This window comes from Heptranchias perlo, chromosome 31 (assembly GCF_035084215.1).
Source record: "Heptranchias perlo isolate sHepPer1 chromosome 31, sHepPer1.hap1, whole genome shotgun sequence".
In the NCBI taxonomy this organism is placed as follows: Eukaryota; Metazoa; Chordata; class Chondrichthyes; order Hexanchiformes; family Hexanchidae; genus Heptranchias; species Heptranchias perlo.
The window spans coordinates 21,749,012-21,765,266 of NC_090355.1; the positions used below are offsets into that span (position 1 = coordinate 21,749,012).

At 37.8% G+C, this 16,255-nt stretch overlaps 1 protein-coding gene and 1 long non-coding RNA gene across 4 annotated transcripts in view; one reads left to right on the forward strand and one right to left on the reverse strand.

Moving 5' to 3' along the window:
• scai (suppressor of cancer cell invasion) overlaps positions 1–16,255 on the reverse strand; it is a 119,035-nt gene that overhangs the window by 12,710 nt on the left and 90,070 nt on the right. The window contains exons 12-14 of one of the 2 annotated variants that reach the window (XM_067969712.1): positions 9,207–9,306; positions 8,360–8,441; positions 2,976–3,048 (exon numbers count right to left, since the gene is read on the reverse strand). In XM_067969712.1, coding sequence (XP_067825813.1) covers positions 2,976–3,048; positions 8,360–8,441; positions 9,207–9,306 — 255 coding nt within the window. The remainder of the gene's footprint in view (positions 1–2,975; positions 3,049–8,359; positions 8,442–9,206; positions 9,307–16,255) is intronic. The other variant, XM_067969711.1, reaches the window with a different exon arrangement.
• LOC137300564 (uncharacterized) overlaps positions 2,699–16,255 on the forward strand; it is a 63,705-nt gene continuing 50,148 nt past the window's right edge. For both annotated transcript variants that reach the window (XR_010958129.1, XR_010958130.1), the window contains exons 1-2: positions 2,699–2,902; positions 11,276–11,514. This is a non-coding gene — a long non-coding RNA (uncharacterized lncRNA). The remainder of the gene's footprint in view (positions 2,903–11,275; positions 11,515–16,255) is intronic.

Here is a 16,255-nt window from a genome sequence, read left to right on the forward strand (position 1 = left end):
GGCAGGAAGAATGAGGAGAGACAATATAAATTAAATGGTACAATTTTAATGGGAGTGCAGGAACAGAGAGATCTGGGGGTGTATGTACACAAAAAAATGTTTTTAAGAGGGTGGCAGGACAAGTTGAGAAGGCTGTTAAAAAAAACATATGGGATCCGTGGCTTTATTAATAGAGACAGAGTACAAAAGCAAGGAAGGTATGTTAAACCTTAATAAAACACTGGTTAGGCCTGAGCTGGAGTAGTTGTTCAATTCTGGGCCGACACTTTAGGAAGGATGTGAAGGCATTAGAGGGTGCAGAGGAGATTTACTAGAGTGGTACTAGGGTGAAGAGACTTCAGTTATGTGGAGAGACTGGAGAAGCTGGGGTTGTTCTCCTTAGAGCAGAGACGGTTAAGGGGAGATTTGAAAGAGGTGTTCAAAATCATGAGTGGTTTTGATAGAGTAAATAAGGAGAAACCTGTTTCCAGTGGCAGAAGGTTCAGTAAGAGGACTCAGATTTAAGGTGACTGGCACAAGAACCAGAGGCGACATAAGGAAACATTTTTTTTTAAACACAGCGAGTGGTTATGATCTGGAATGCACTGCCTGAAAGGGTGGTGGAAGCAAATTCAATCGTAACTTTCAAAAGGGAATTGGATTAAATACTTGAAGGGAAAAAATTGACAGGGCTATGGGGAAAGAGCAGGGGAGTGGGATGAATTGGATAGCTCTATGAAAGAGCCGGCACGGACACAATGGGTCGAATGGCTTCCTTCTGTGATCAGGACTTCAATTTCCTCCATGTGCAGATGTTTTGCAGAAGCCAAGCAAATCATCCTTCTGGCAAATGGCAAATTACCAGAGTCAACGTGATTAACATATCCTGCATATTACCCATCTCTCTTCCCCTCCCATTCCTCCTGCAACAGGATTTTATTTTGCTCTATCTTGACCTCTACCTCTAAACAGGGTGTCTCTCTCATGTTTGTCATGGCTGCTATTATATAAACCAGAATATGGTACTTGAAGAGGTGCAAAACTTCTCATCTCCACTGTTCCCAGAAACCTATTTCTAAAAAAAAGCCTACTTTGATATTTAAATAATAGAGCTTATATAATTCTCCAGCATCAGTAAGTAAAATAAATTCTGATCTCACTGCTTGCAAAATTACCACCAAGGGGAGCTGAATGGATATGAAGTTATGTTTCTATGTCTGATAAACAATTCATTCAAATGCTCTATGGCTGTAACACATCTCCGGGTTTGGATACCATGAATGAACTGTTCACTCTCTCAGTTCAGGACAAATTCTCAATTACTCAATTTGTTACTGTGCAGTAACGCACTGCAGACTCATCTTAGGAGCTCTGGAGATGCCACCTATGTGCAGCTGCACAATACAGTACAATTACCTGCATTCAACATGTACACTGACATAAAGGAAAAGTCCTCATTCCATTCAAAAAAAAGGGAAGTTACTCCTTGTTTATGGTTCAATTTCTCGGTTCCAAACTTCACCTTCAAAGTGTGGAAACTGTACAATCTGCTGGAAGTCAGTTTAACAGCTGCAAGTTACGACTGAATTGGTCTCCTCATTACAGGGGCACAAAGTCTTCTTGTCCATATGTGTTAGCTCAATAGGAGATATTAGGCAGATAGCCACAATTATATGAAAAACAAAATCTTCACCAGTATAAAGAAGATGAAAGCAAATATCTTAAAAAGATAAACATTCACAAAAGAAAAGTTAATAGCTATTCATTTACATAAATGAACAGAAATCAGAAGATAACTAATTGTTTTGATCACTAATACTGTGTGCCTGGGTTATAGCAAAATTGAAGTTATTACTGAGAAATTAAATGCCTTGTGGCTTTGTTCAAAGCAAGTATTTTACTATTAACCGTTAAAAAGATTACACTAATTTCCATTAAGCGCATTATATTGAAGGCTGCTCTGTCACCAAATCAAAGTAATCCTCAACAATGACTGCATCATAGCTTGTACTCTACAGTTACGTGGGCAGTGGGGGGCTGTAGAGAAGTTTCAACAGACCTGTGTTTGAAGTAGTCATTAGTCATTAAAGAGTGAAGATCACCTTCTTTCCAGGTGGAAGAGCAGAAGTTTTTCCCGTCTTTCCTCATAATTAATATGACAAGAAATATTTATTCCTATTCACACCATCAAACCTTTCATCATTTTAAAAGCTTCTATTAACTCTTCTCTTAGCCTTTCCCAATAGAAACAGTCCCAGTATCTCAAGTCTCTCCTGGTAAATTTGGTATTTTCATTGATGGTATATACAGTTGATATGTGGGCTGCTGAGTGAATTGCAGTAGCTCCCAGAGGCACTAATAAGTGAAACAAACTCGCTTCAAGTGCAATTCCTGTTAACCAATCACACAGCTATGGTAACATGAAGGCCTGTACCATTCTCCCAATGGATAAGACAGGGGTAAAATTGAGAATCTTCTCATTTCCCCCTCCCCACTGTATTTTCAAGGCTAATGAAACATGAGTTCTGATTACAAGAACTATATGCTATTGAAATTAAGCTATGCAGGACTTCAAGACTAAAAGTATTCACAAAAACTGCAGACAACAGTGCTTGTGCAATCACGGAAATTCTAGTCAACAATTTTAAAATTAGTCCAATTTGGGGAACTAAATGACACAATGAGTTAGCACACAGTCCTTTTACTTCTAGGATCCAGACTTCATACCAACTAAGACTAATGGGTTGAAAGTCTTTTCACAATCAGATGTAAATGTACAAGTTTATGGAGTCTCAACCAAGTTATTAGTGGGCCCAGCCTAGGACACAAAATGATCCAGAAGTCAGCATTAAATGGACAATCTCACTCAGAAGTTGTACGGACAGATGGTATCCTAAGTGGAAAATTTACACTGGCAAGTGAGGTGAGCTATTTTAATGATACAGTTGAAGCATATTTAGGAGTTTTACTCTGCATCTAGCCGTACTATACCTCACCTGCAACTGCTCGATGCAGACACTGGGTGGCTAAGAGAAAAATGTTCCACTCCCAAGCTCCGACATTCCGCACCTTGATTATGAAAATTCATCAAAGATTTAAAGGAAAAATTCAGAAAGAATAGTAATGGTATTTTTGTGAAGAGACAATTAAACAAAATCGCAAGAGATAGGGTGCTGGCAATACATTATTCTTGACAATTATGTGTTTGCCATACTAACATATGACAATAGTCAAGCACCAGAGGGAGCTAATGTGCTTTAAATACTGTACCACAGGTAATAAGATACATGTAATGAGAAAAATAGTCTTCAAAATGTGTCGAGATTGTTTTAATTGGGATTGCATCTCTACAAACACCATAGCAAATAACATTTGGACAAAAATCTTTGAAAAACCAGCTGTAAATTGCACAACTCACTATATAATCAGACAATGATTTTTTTTCCTTTAAGGAAATATACTTCTACATACATACATCCACTAAATGCACCATTCAGTAGTCCAACTAAGCATACTGTTAATTGAAAATTAATTTCCGACTAGGACAGTGTGCATTTGTTGTTTCTGTGTTTATTTTTTGAACAGCAAATGTGTTAAGCTTTTACTGTTCAGAAATCTGGGTTAAAATAGGATGGGACCAGATGACCAATTATGTCTCTTTTATTTACCTGCAGTAATGTAGAAATGCTGCCAACAAACCCCAAAATGGTGTTACATTGTTTACTTTAATTAAGAAATTTATACAGAATACAACCATCTATACATGACCAAATCCTGCATAAAACAGTATTTTATTGCCCAGAATAAATTTGCTCTCTCGCAATCTGCTTCAGAGTTTAATTTTAGATTAGAAGGTACCAGTTAATTTCAGGTCACTGGCTAGTTTTGCGTGTGAAACACATGCCAGAAAGATAAAAGTGAAATAGCCCACCATAAATCACATGAGAAAATATCTAAATACAAATGGACACAAAATACATAAAATTCACCCATGAATATATGGGATCAGAGAAAACCAACCAAAACTTGGAACATCCTCAGTACCAACAAGGTGTCAGTGATTAACATTAATCTGAAGAAGATCCTGTACAAAACAACCACCAACTCATAATTCAGTTCAGCATCTAATTCAGATCTACAGACATCAGACCCTATAGAATATATACAAAAGAACTCATTACCTGATCCACAAACAATAACTGCAACACATACAACAAAATTAATGTTGAAAAATAGGCCTTGAAAATACATATATTACTCAAGAATGCTCAACGCAAAGTGACAACAGACTTTTAAGCTGTATTTTGAATTCCAAAAATGAGCCTCAGAGTTGCATGCTATGTCCAAAGTTGGATACACTTTTAGACTATTAAGTAACCCAAATGCAGGCAATGGAACTGGACTCCAAGTTCAAGGATTGCCACCTGAATTGTTGGCTGAGTACCAAAGCAGGAGTGCACTGCTACTGAACTGGTTTTGCAGGTTTCACTTTCAAATTGCAGAAACTTTAGAACTTACCCACACACAGGCTTCCAGAGTGGATTAACCCAACTAGAAGTCCTGTGCTAATAGGAATTTCAGGTCCCCTGTCTTTTACACATAGGTTACCAACAGTCTCACGATATTACAGTGCAGATGCAGACATGTGTACACAAAATCTGAGTAGAAACCCAAAGTTTGATAAAAACTTCTTTGGCAAGTGGATGTAATTTGGCAAACCAGAAAAAAGAGGACAGCATGCAATATAAAATAGGTCATAAAATATTCATTATTTAGATAAAAATATGATTGGTTAAACAAGCAATCAAATGTTTCCTTCTGGATTTCATGACAATCATCAATCTCTTTCAATGCACATTATGGACAAGATTTTCAACCAAGGGATGCAGAATCCCAACCAACATGGTTTCTATCCAAGTAATAAAGTTGATCTTAAAAATAAAATATTAAATATGTATTATTTTCTCCTGTAAAGTTGATAAGAATTGAAGAGTAGTTCACCTGGATTTTCCTTCTCCTATAAGTAAACCAACTATTGATGAGTGGTTTAAGAGAATTACTCAAGTTAATCTGCCATAAGTGGCTGGCCTCCTAATCAGGACACAGTCTTTGCCTCATTTCCAGGGATCAGGATGAATCCTCTCCTACCCTCAAATTCAGCAATCACAGCTCTGACTGAGACATCAGCCAACTTGTGATTTTTTTTTTTTGGACAATTTTCTTTCTTCCACTCTTGATGTTACTGACTGCTCCTGGAGTATGGTTCCATAGGTGCAAAATGTAGTCTGGCACCTCACCCAAGTAGGCATGCTTCAGGCATAAGCCTAGACATGGAGCGTTGGCAGGCTATTTTACCATAAAATGCATTATAGCTGAGCCCAATTCTGGCTTTATCCGATACATGCACTTTCCATCAGGGATCAGTGGATAGCGATCAGGAGCAGTAATGGACTCTGGCTGCTTTTCCCCTCCCTATCCCAGAGTCACTGAGGCGAGTTGTAGTCCCTGGCTGAGATGAGCTAACATAGTACCAAGTGAGAATTAAACCTGGGACCATCCACAAGGTCTGTCTCACACACCAACGAAGCTATCAGGTGAACATCATCGACACTTAACTTCTGAATCATCATTGTCTATAAGGGAAAAGATATCTGAGTATTTTCTTTTAAGGATAAAAGGTTATCCTGGAATATTATTTTTTAAAAATATACTTAGCATTATTTTTCAAAACACTGGTTTAAACATATGGTTTGTCCTAAACTGTACATTTTATAATGGAATTCATTACTCTGCAGGTAAACATGAAATTTCAGTTACCATCTGTTTCCCCCTCTGAACGTTTTCATACTAATTAGCCCACAGAATGTATTCACAATTCCCATGCCCCTTTAAGACTGCATATTTTGGAGAAGTCTGATATGAAAAGAATATTTACAACTTATTAGTTTTGGGAAATCTACTTTATAAACAAATTATGAAATTTTGATAAGATCTGGGAAATGAAGTCAATGCATTAGCTTTTTCTGCATTAGCATGTGCCATTAATTTTCTATCCAGATGGCTCCAAAGATGTGGTATAACATGCTTCTAGTAGACTTCAATTTAAAGAAGTGCAGCTGGATTGACAAGATTAAACATGTGTGACAGTAGGACACAGCAGGGGAGAAAACAAACATAAGGAATATATATCCAGTCAACTTTCTGTTGGTTTTACTGATCTTAACAACCTGATCTTTCCCAAAGGCAAGAGCAAGGGATTTAGAAACAATTTAGCCTCCTCCGGACCTCAAGATGTGCCTATTCAGACCAATTCCCCACAAGCAGCCAAGTCACAGAAGATCCGCCAGTAAATGTTACGATTCGAGCTTGCTCCAGAAACTTCTTCCATTGCCCAAAACAAAAATTCAATTTTCACAGGGAATCCATGCTCCCTATGATGTGAAGCATGACCGTGTGCAGATTGCAGGGCAAACAATTAAGTTTTTTAAAAAAAAAATTAAGGTAGGCACTGGAAATAGTACAGGAACCCTCCTGATATCTCCAATTAACGTGCAAATAATATTTTGGTAGACCATATATCTCCGGCTACAACTAAGGATCAGGTTTAACAAGAAATAAAACGAGTAGAAGCGAAAGTAAAAACAACAGTAAATCATGGTGGTGCTCACTTAGCTTACAAACAATAAAACATCTCGAGTTCTGGCTGTTCTCTGTAGCATTACACTTCTACTTTGGACCAATGTCAATAATGCAAAATTTATGGAGAACACAATAGGTAAAGCAGGTCTAAGGACCCCAAACTGTGTGACTGGTGAGAAACTGCACAACTGATGAAAAACTATGATATTTTTCCTCTCTCCTCCAACTTTCTGAATTATAACATATACTGCCTTTAAAGCATAAAAATGTCCCAAAGCATTTCACATAAGCGTAAGCAAAAAAAATAAACACTGTAGGGACACACTATTCTAAAAAGTTGGAAGAGATATTCAGAACATAGAGGGCAATTATCTCCTGTTGGTGAACAGACGTTGTTCAACATGCTATTCTGTGCTACGACAAAACTGGTTTGCTTGCATCACTGAAAAAAATCAATTCTGCCAGTTCTTGGCGGGAATGCCTACTTTTAGGATGTTCTGTGCTTATGGTAGGGAGTTCTACCACTCACTGTCTTTATCAAACGGAGTTAGAAGCACGCATCAAGGTTTTATTTTCAGCTAAGATTTACCCATAATTTGAAAAACAAAGAGGAAGGCAGTTGTGATTCATTCAGTTCTAGTTTTACATGTTCAATTTAATATCCCTCGAATTGTGGGAGGATGAGGGGGGATAACTAAGCATTTAGTGCCACAAAGCTTTTTGTTTTGTTGGAATCTGACAGAATTGCACAACAAAAACTCATGACTGGCAACAGGAAAAACATTTGCAAAATTCACAAATGTAAACACCAGGAGTTGGCATACATTTGAAAAGTTTTGCAAAATTCGACCACAAATTAGTTCTTAATTCTTGGATTCACAAGCAAAGAAACAGAAGTAGAATCATAGATTACAGCACCAAAACAGGTCTGCTCTGGTATTTTTCACTACATATGCTATCTGGTCTAATACCACTCTCCTGCTCACTCCCTGTATCTTTGAATATTGCTTTTTTTCAAGCAACAATCCAATTGCCTTTGAAAAGAATTTATGGACTCTGCTTCAAACATGGTTTGTAGAAGAAAATTCCACATTCGAATCACTGTGTGAAGAAAGTTTTCTAACTTACTTTTTAATTCTTTACGCTCATCTTAAATTTGTGCCCTCTTGTTGCCATCTCGTCAACCAATGGAAATAATCCCTCGTTACTTACCTTATAGTTATACTCCTTACAAAACTGCACACAAGACTCCAACTGTGGCCTAACCAAGGTTTACACAAGTTCCTCCTTGCTTTTGTAGTGTATGCCTCGAGATACAAAACCAAGAAAAAACGGGGGAGAGGGAGCAAAGAAATCTGAACAGGATTTGCTTTTGGTTTGTGTAAGAGGTTAGTATAGGGCTCCATTTGCATTTAACTGGCCAGACTGCATCATTAAAATTGAAAGAAATTAAAGCACCAAATGTTATACTTCAAAATAGCACAGTGGTTGATCAGCTCAAAAACATAGGCTTAGCGAGGTTACACTTGTGTTGACAATCATTACAGTAAAACAAAAGCAGAATAGATGCCAGTTTTAAATTAGAACTGAAATCACACAATTTTTGTGACAGCAGAAATACTTCATGGCTGTTTCAAACTTTTCTTAAGCAATTGGAATTACATGCAAAAAATTGTTTCAATGGATCAATTTTGGGATGAACAGGAAGAAAAGACATTTTTAAAGAAGTATTTTAGCTTACCTTATACGCTATACTATTTGAAGAGTCCACAATTAGAAACAATGGTTTCCGTGTGAAAGGGTAAAAGTCGCCAGGATGAAGACTAAAGAGAAGGGAAAATACAGAAGAGTTACAGTACTCTGAAGGGGTGATTTTATCAAGAATTTATGCCTTACATACCAGATATCCATATGTGCCAACAGTGGACCGATGAGGTACAAACATGGCAGAAATAGTCAAAGCAAATCTTTTATATTGAAGTTAAATTTATTATGAAGATTAAACTATTTATTGACTGTACTCTGTAAACCCAACCTATGTTTAACTCTGAAGTGAATGGGGTAGCAGAGCACAAGGCACGTGTAATCCAGTAAACAGATTACAGCAATTAGGGTAATCGTTAATCTTCAGGTCACACACCTCTGGTGGGGACAGATTATCAGAAAAGGTACATAGTGTTTTGGTGCAGAGGATAAAGACCTCTTATGAGAATCACTATAAAACTGTTGAAACACAGATGATGATTCTATAAAAACCTGTTTTTGTAACAATTCCCCTGCTCTCATAGCCACTTGGAGGAAATGAAAGATAAAGAGAAAACTGGAGATGGGTGGAAATGTTAATATTTGTTAACACTTAAAATATGGTGGTGCATCAAATATGAAAATTCTGAGCAGCTTTTCTGATTTGCTTATGACATTATCACTCATGAGTTATTCTGGTCTTATTCACATATCCCTGCTATATAGAAATTAGCAATCACTGCAAAATGTAGTAATCATGTTGAACACATCCTGCCTATAAAAATTTCTAAGTGCTTTACTTCTCAATACCTGTACTGAAACTGATTGAAACTCTGTTGACATACCAGTGCATTTCTTTAAATGAATTGTTGCGTTTTTGTATTACTTCCATGCTTCCTGCATCACGATTATTGTTGGTGAGTACCCCACCAAAATCATATGGACCTGAACAGGAAAACAGAAACATTCACACAAAATACAAGCATATTTTACAACATCCTAATTTGTCCTGACTTAGTTGGCACTGGTGTAGCCACTCTCGCTGCACACACTGTTGCATTACTTTTTGCTCATCACACCACATTGAATAGAACATGATTTCACTGATAAATGAGTTTAATGGTTATAGCATTCTTCATTTATTACAGGAACACCTGGGGACTACAACAATAAAAACTTGCATTTATATAGCATCTTTAACATAGTAAAACGTCCCAAGACTATAAAGTGTAGGCAGCACAGCATACTATTTCGCTTAAATCTAAACCATGGAATGGCAGCATCTGGGTTCAAGTCCTGTAATTCCCATGACACAGTACACCAATTCCAGACTAGAAAGGCTCTGACGGCAGGTGTAACGGATGGGGAGGGAATCTTACATACACCACAGCAACACTGGAAGAGGCCATCTGTTCATTAAGAATGGGGATCTTACACTGAAGAATACTTCAGGGACATTTAGCTAAAATCTAATGTTCACATAAAATGTATAATGTATTCTGTATTTTCAATATTAAAAATTATACATGAATACTTAAACCTTTTTTCTTTTTGGTTTGAATGGTGCAGTGATCAGCACAAAATTAAAAATTCCAGTTTAACACATTTCATTATCAGTGAGATACACTTTAAAGTCCAGTTCAGTTAAATGCAGATACAAATTAGCATCCACTTTATTGAAAATCATTTTAGATCAAAAACTACTCGCTAACAAATGTATTTATCCATTCTCAAAAAAAATCATTTTGTCTGTAAATATCCACTGAGGTAAAGAATTCCACATATATGGAAATGTAAGTTTAACTGATTTGGTAATGCAACACAGTATAAAGCAATTTATGGATCATTAAATTGTCCCTCGAGTGTGGATGAAAGCAAGTATTATTTCATAAGAAAAAATCAATATGGTCTTTAAAAATGTCTTCAATTACTTTCTGATTCATCATTCTACTACAATGAGATTCAGAGGACTTTTGATTATTCCAAACTCACTAAGGCATATTTCATTATGCAGGAAGAAATTATTTTTCTGTACAACACTTCTGCCATCTGTTTAATGGTTGTGAATGGCAGACATCTTGAAATATTATCTCTCCACCATCAGGTACTCCTGAATCTAAAATCCAATACATAAGTCACTTTCATGCAGGTTTTCATAACCTGAAAACCTAGGCATGTAACTTGAACACCAGTACAATCTTTTGCTCTCAGCTGCTCAGTAAAATAGTAATATGACTTTCACTCCAGGGTGACCCATACAACACCAACACACACATAACCTTGAAGTTACAATAAAGCCAATAATTAAAGTAGCCCTCCTGGTTATATAAGTTTCAAAGCATCAATTTATTGCTTTCTGCATTACATAAGTAGGGAAATTATTATATTTTACTCTTCCTCAACCCACTCCACAACATGAAACCAATATTTGTCCAAATTCTCCATTTTAAAAACAACATGGAAGAAGGACTTGCAAAAATCTATGTAGAGGTCCGTCAGCCCGTCAAAATTCCCAATTTGGGATCTTGTGCAACAAATGTTAAGTTCAGACATCACAGCAGCTAAGCTTTTCATCTCAGAGATTATCAGGACAGAGGAAGATGAAGAACAATTAATATTTGTTCCCAATTCTTTTCTACCAACATTCCTGATGCATGCTTTTGATGTCCTTACATGGGCACAACATATTTTGTCGCCCACATTACAAAAACATTGCTTGCCATAAGATCAGTCCCTTCAAGGCTCCTTCCGTGAGTGGATACGCTGATCCCTTTTTCCCTCTCCATTAACATCCTCAGCAAGAGAATGGGTTGTAGGAAATCTATATCAGAAGTTAGACCTTACATGAATGTGACTTAGCCGCAAAAATTAACTGACAGTAATTTCTACCCTTTTATTTATTTTTTCAACCTAGTCCCCTCCTAAAGATGTGGAGATGGCGATGATGGACTGGGGTTGACAATTGTAAACAATTTTACAACACCAAGTTATAGTCCAACAAATTTATTTTAAATTCCACAAGCTTTCGGAGGCTTCCTCCTTCGTCAGGTGAACGGTGTGGAAATGTCCTAAAGAGGCAGTGCTGTGAAGGATCGATATCTACAGTACGTAGGGAATGGTGAACAAAGGAAGAACGCTACAACCCTTAAAAAGGTAAATAATTTTATGTTTTATGCCAAAGATAAAAATCAACAATGTTCCAGTATTGTATAAGACTAGGACTCTTTCCTTCCTGCCCTCCCAGAAAGCAATTTAGAATGGAGCTCACAGTCTAAACAGAACGAACAGAGCAAGGACCATCATACATAGTAACAGTTAAAGACAATCATGAAAAATAAATGGAATATTTTAACTTCAGTTTGGATATACGTAATAAATAAAAAGCATGCACGTCGAGAACACCACTGGTACATGCACATCATAAAGGAATGCAAAAATCACAATAAAGTAAACAATGTGAACAAACAAGTACATACAACCTTTTCCCCGACAAGTGAACTTAAAGTCCATAATTAAACTTGTTAAAATTTTTAAATAATATCCTTGTAGGTTCCCTCCCTGCTTTTTCATTAATATGTTCAGCACTTTTGTTTCCCCCCCTCCCCCCACTCTCCGTTTTGTCCCTTTTTATGAAGGTAGCGACACTAATTGGGATACAGTTTCACATAAAATAGTCATCTTCTGGTACTTCACCCAAATGGCCATTCTTCATCTGTTGGAATCAGCTAAACGACAAACATCACAGCCAAATCCAATCCTATCCTCACACAATGTTCACACGTGCATGCTTTCTATCAGAAGTCACTCAATAGTAATCAGAAGCAGGAACCCTGGCTGGTTATTCCCCTCCTTTGCCCACAGATGCTGAGCCCAATTGTAATGCCCCAACTGAAATCAGTCAATTCAGTCCAGACCAGGTATCAGGACCTTCCTGATCTGTGTGGTTCAGTACCACAGCAGGCAGTGAGGTATTGGGAGCATATATTTGTGTTTTAATAGGGAGAGTTTATAATACTAACTACTTCTGAGGAATTAATGATCTCAACATTAGGAGGTAGTGAAACTGAAGTAACTCCATTGATGTCATGTCTCAGACTGGTAGACTTAGCAATTCCTCCCACCCACCATGAAAGACTGCTTAAAAAGTAATGGTTAGCTGGCTACAACCTTCATGAGAAAGTGCTGATCTAATGTTCACTGCGATGATATAAAATCACATCACAAGGATGTCACTGTGATGCTCGGCATCTGATTGATCGTGAAGACCACTTACAAACATGAATTCTTTTTAGTGGCTTGACTTTCAATAAACAATAATAGTGACACTCCTGTACATAAATGTAAGCATGCTAAATCTAACTTGACTAGCTTTAGATTTAACTTGCTAGATATACCAATGAAGTAAAAGGATATTTTCATTCATCAACCAGAAACCTCTCTTTAAAATGTACCCCAATTTCTTTCTTTAGGACTAGCCATCAAGTAAGAGATTTCCAGATTTCCTTTAGTGAAATAAAGCCAAACATAAGGGATTACAGGTTCCTCCAGGCATTTGAGAATATAATCTAGGCTGATATTTCAGTACAGTACTGAGTGGTTGCTACACTATTGGAGGTACCATCTTTTGGATGAGACATTTAATCCATGTGCTCTCTCAGGTGGACTTAAAAGATCCCATGACGCTCTTCAAAAAAGAGCAGGAGTGTTCTCCCGGTGTCCTGGCCAATATTTATCCCACATCCAACCCCACTAAAACAGATTATCCGATCTCATTGTTGTATGTAGGACCTCGCTGTGTACAAGCAGGCTGCCGTGTTTCCCTATATTACAACAGTGACGATACTTCGATCCTATTTCATTGGCTGTAAAGCTCTTTAGGGTACACATAAGAAATAGGAGTCGGCCATATGGCCTCTCGAGCCTGTTCCACCTCAATGGCTGATCTTCTACCTCAACTCCACTTTCCCACACTATCCCCATATCCCTTGATTCCCTTAGTGTCCAAAATAAGAACATAAGACTTGATGCAGAAGGGCTTAACAAATACCCAGTTTATACACCATTAAGTGTAGACAATGTTAGATCCATAAAACAAATCTGAAAAATGCTTGTACAAGGAATCAATGCAGCAGACAAAATTTGCAAGCAACCAAAAAAAAAGTGCAGTCCAGCAAAACTACAAAACTTGGAATTCCAAGGACCAAAACTTAAATGTTAGGATCATGAGGAAGGCTTGAATTTAGATGAACAATTTGGTCAACATCAATTACCAAATGAAACATCATTTTTTTTAAAAGTATAAAGCAGAAATTCTACATTCTCTGTTTTACTATACTTTTTCACTTTCAACCTCCCACCCTTCCCCTGCTTCTATTTACCCATGTAAATTCACAGCAGAGGCAATACTTTTTTGATGCTGTTCTTCAGCAGTTGGACAACTGATGGACCTCTGCTTAGAATTTAGATACACAACAGCTGTTAACAGATTACTGACAAAAAAAACCTCTTCTGTAATTTGTACAAAGCAGGACTTCTGTAAGTCGATATTATGCCTTTGATATTAAAAAAAAGCCTCTCGTTACCTACATTTTTAAAACTAAAAGCATCAACATGAGTTATACCAGTGTTTCCCAAACTGTGGGCCACGTCCCTCCCCACCTTGGGTTCCAAAGTGGGGTGTAAAGAGTTCGGAAAAGTGAAATATTTTCAGAACTGCCTCCCACACACACAGCCCATTGGTCATTTGCCAGAGCGACATCGTTGCCATTTCATGGGACTGCCCCGGTCACGAGTGGATTGTCGCAATCTATGGCAGTGCCCCAAACTGCTACATGTGTAGGGAGCACAGCAAAAGTGTTCAAATTGAGACACACCTCAACATCGTTTTTTCTGAAAATATTTTATTTTGCCGACCTCTGCACCCGCGCCCCACAGTTTGGGCAATGCTGCTTTACAGTAAAGACCTGTAGGGTGAGAGCCAGTACCATTAGGAATCTTTTATTTTTATATTTGTGATTTATTGAACTTTGTTTTATGTTTTGTAAGTTATCAACAAATATCTAATGTTTATGTGTATAGGAAGCGCGAGTGCTCGTCTTCACTACTATGGGGCAGGAGCCAAAATAGTTTGGGAAATTCTGAGTTACACATTGATGTGTACTAGATTCTAACCAGTTTGTGTTCCCTAACCATAGATTCTTATAGCACAGAAGGAGGACATTCAGCCGATCATGCCTGTGCCAGCTCTTTGAAAGAGCTATCCAATTAGTCCCACTCCACTGCTCTTTCCCCAAGTCCTGCAAATTTTTCCCCTTGAAGTATTTATCCAATTCCCTTTTGAAAGTTACTATTGAATCTACTTCCACTACTCTTTCAGGCAGTGCATTCCAGATCATAATAACTCACTGCATAAAAATATTTCCCCTCATCACACCTCTGGCTCTTTTACCAATTACCGTAAATCTTTCTCCGCTGGTTACCAACCCTTCTGCCAGCAGAAACAGTTTCTCCTTATTTACTCAAAACCGTTCATGATTTTGAATGCCTCTATTAAATCTCCCCTTAACCTTCTCTGCTCCAACTAGAACAATCCCAGCTTCTCTAGTCTCTCCACATAACTGAAGTCCCTCAGCCCTGGTACCATTCTTGTAAATCTCTTCTGCACCCTCTCCAAGGCCTTGACATCCTTCCTAAAGTGTGGTGCCCAGAATTGGACACAATACTCCAGCTGATGCCTAACTAGTGATTTATAAAGGTTTAGCATAACTTCCTTGCGTTTGTATTCTTATGCCTCTATTTATAAAGTCATGGATCCCATATGCCATTTTAACAGCCTTACCAACTTGTCCTGCCACCTTCAAAGATTTCTGTACGTAAACCCACAGGTCTCTGTTCCTGCTGCCCCTTTAAAAATTGTACCATTTAGTTCAGATTGCCTCTCCTCATTCTTCCTTGAAAAATTTATCACTTCACACTTCTCTGCGTTAAATTTAATCTGTCATGTGTCTGCCCATTTCACAGGCTGTCTATTACCTCCTGGAGTCTGCTACTATCCTCCTCATTGTTTACTACTTTTCCAAGGTTTTGTGTTATCTAGGTTGTGTTAATAAATTATAATACAGGAGCAGCTTAGCAACCAGTATGTTGCAGTATCGGTCTGATGAGATTCAAAAATCAAAGCCCAATCTTTGCACTCAGGCTCCCCAAAGGAATTAATTCTTGAATTACTTAAGTGCGTGTACTTAATGGATCAGTAACAAAATACTGTTCGAGTTAACATTTGTCACTCCATCACCTTGACACAATGACGAAGGAGGATAGCAAAGATGGTGGAAGGTGGGGGGGGGGGGGGGGGAGAAGAAAATAAATATAAAATCTGATGTTAAAAGGTTGCCTGATGCTGTAATACTACAGGAAAACAGTGCTCAGCAAACAGTCAGTGGGCCAGTCTCACCAAACAAAATTTGCCTTGAAGCAGATCGTCCTGGGAAGACTGTTATAAAAAAAACTCAAAGAATTATTATATTAGAATTTCAGTAACATGACTAACTGTTTTGAGAAATTATTAGAAAATAACTCCCTTGATAGTTCAGCAAGATTATCCAGATTTAATTCCCAAACTGTGCTGACTTAGATTTCAACTGGGCAGCAGTATATGCACTGCAAATGGCCAAAGCACCCATGGGTTAACTGGAGGAAAATTGGCCAAAATTCACATTCCTGATTGCTATCTAGAGACCACTGCTAGAAGCGCACACATGTGGATGTTTGTTGAGGACAGGCTATGTCCCCTATGGATGAATGACATGGCAACACTCAGTCACGGTTTACACACAAATATGAACTATTTGGGCAAGGTACCAGAAGGCAACCACAACCTACAAAACCAGAGAAA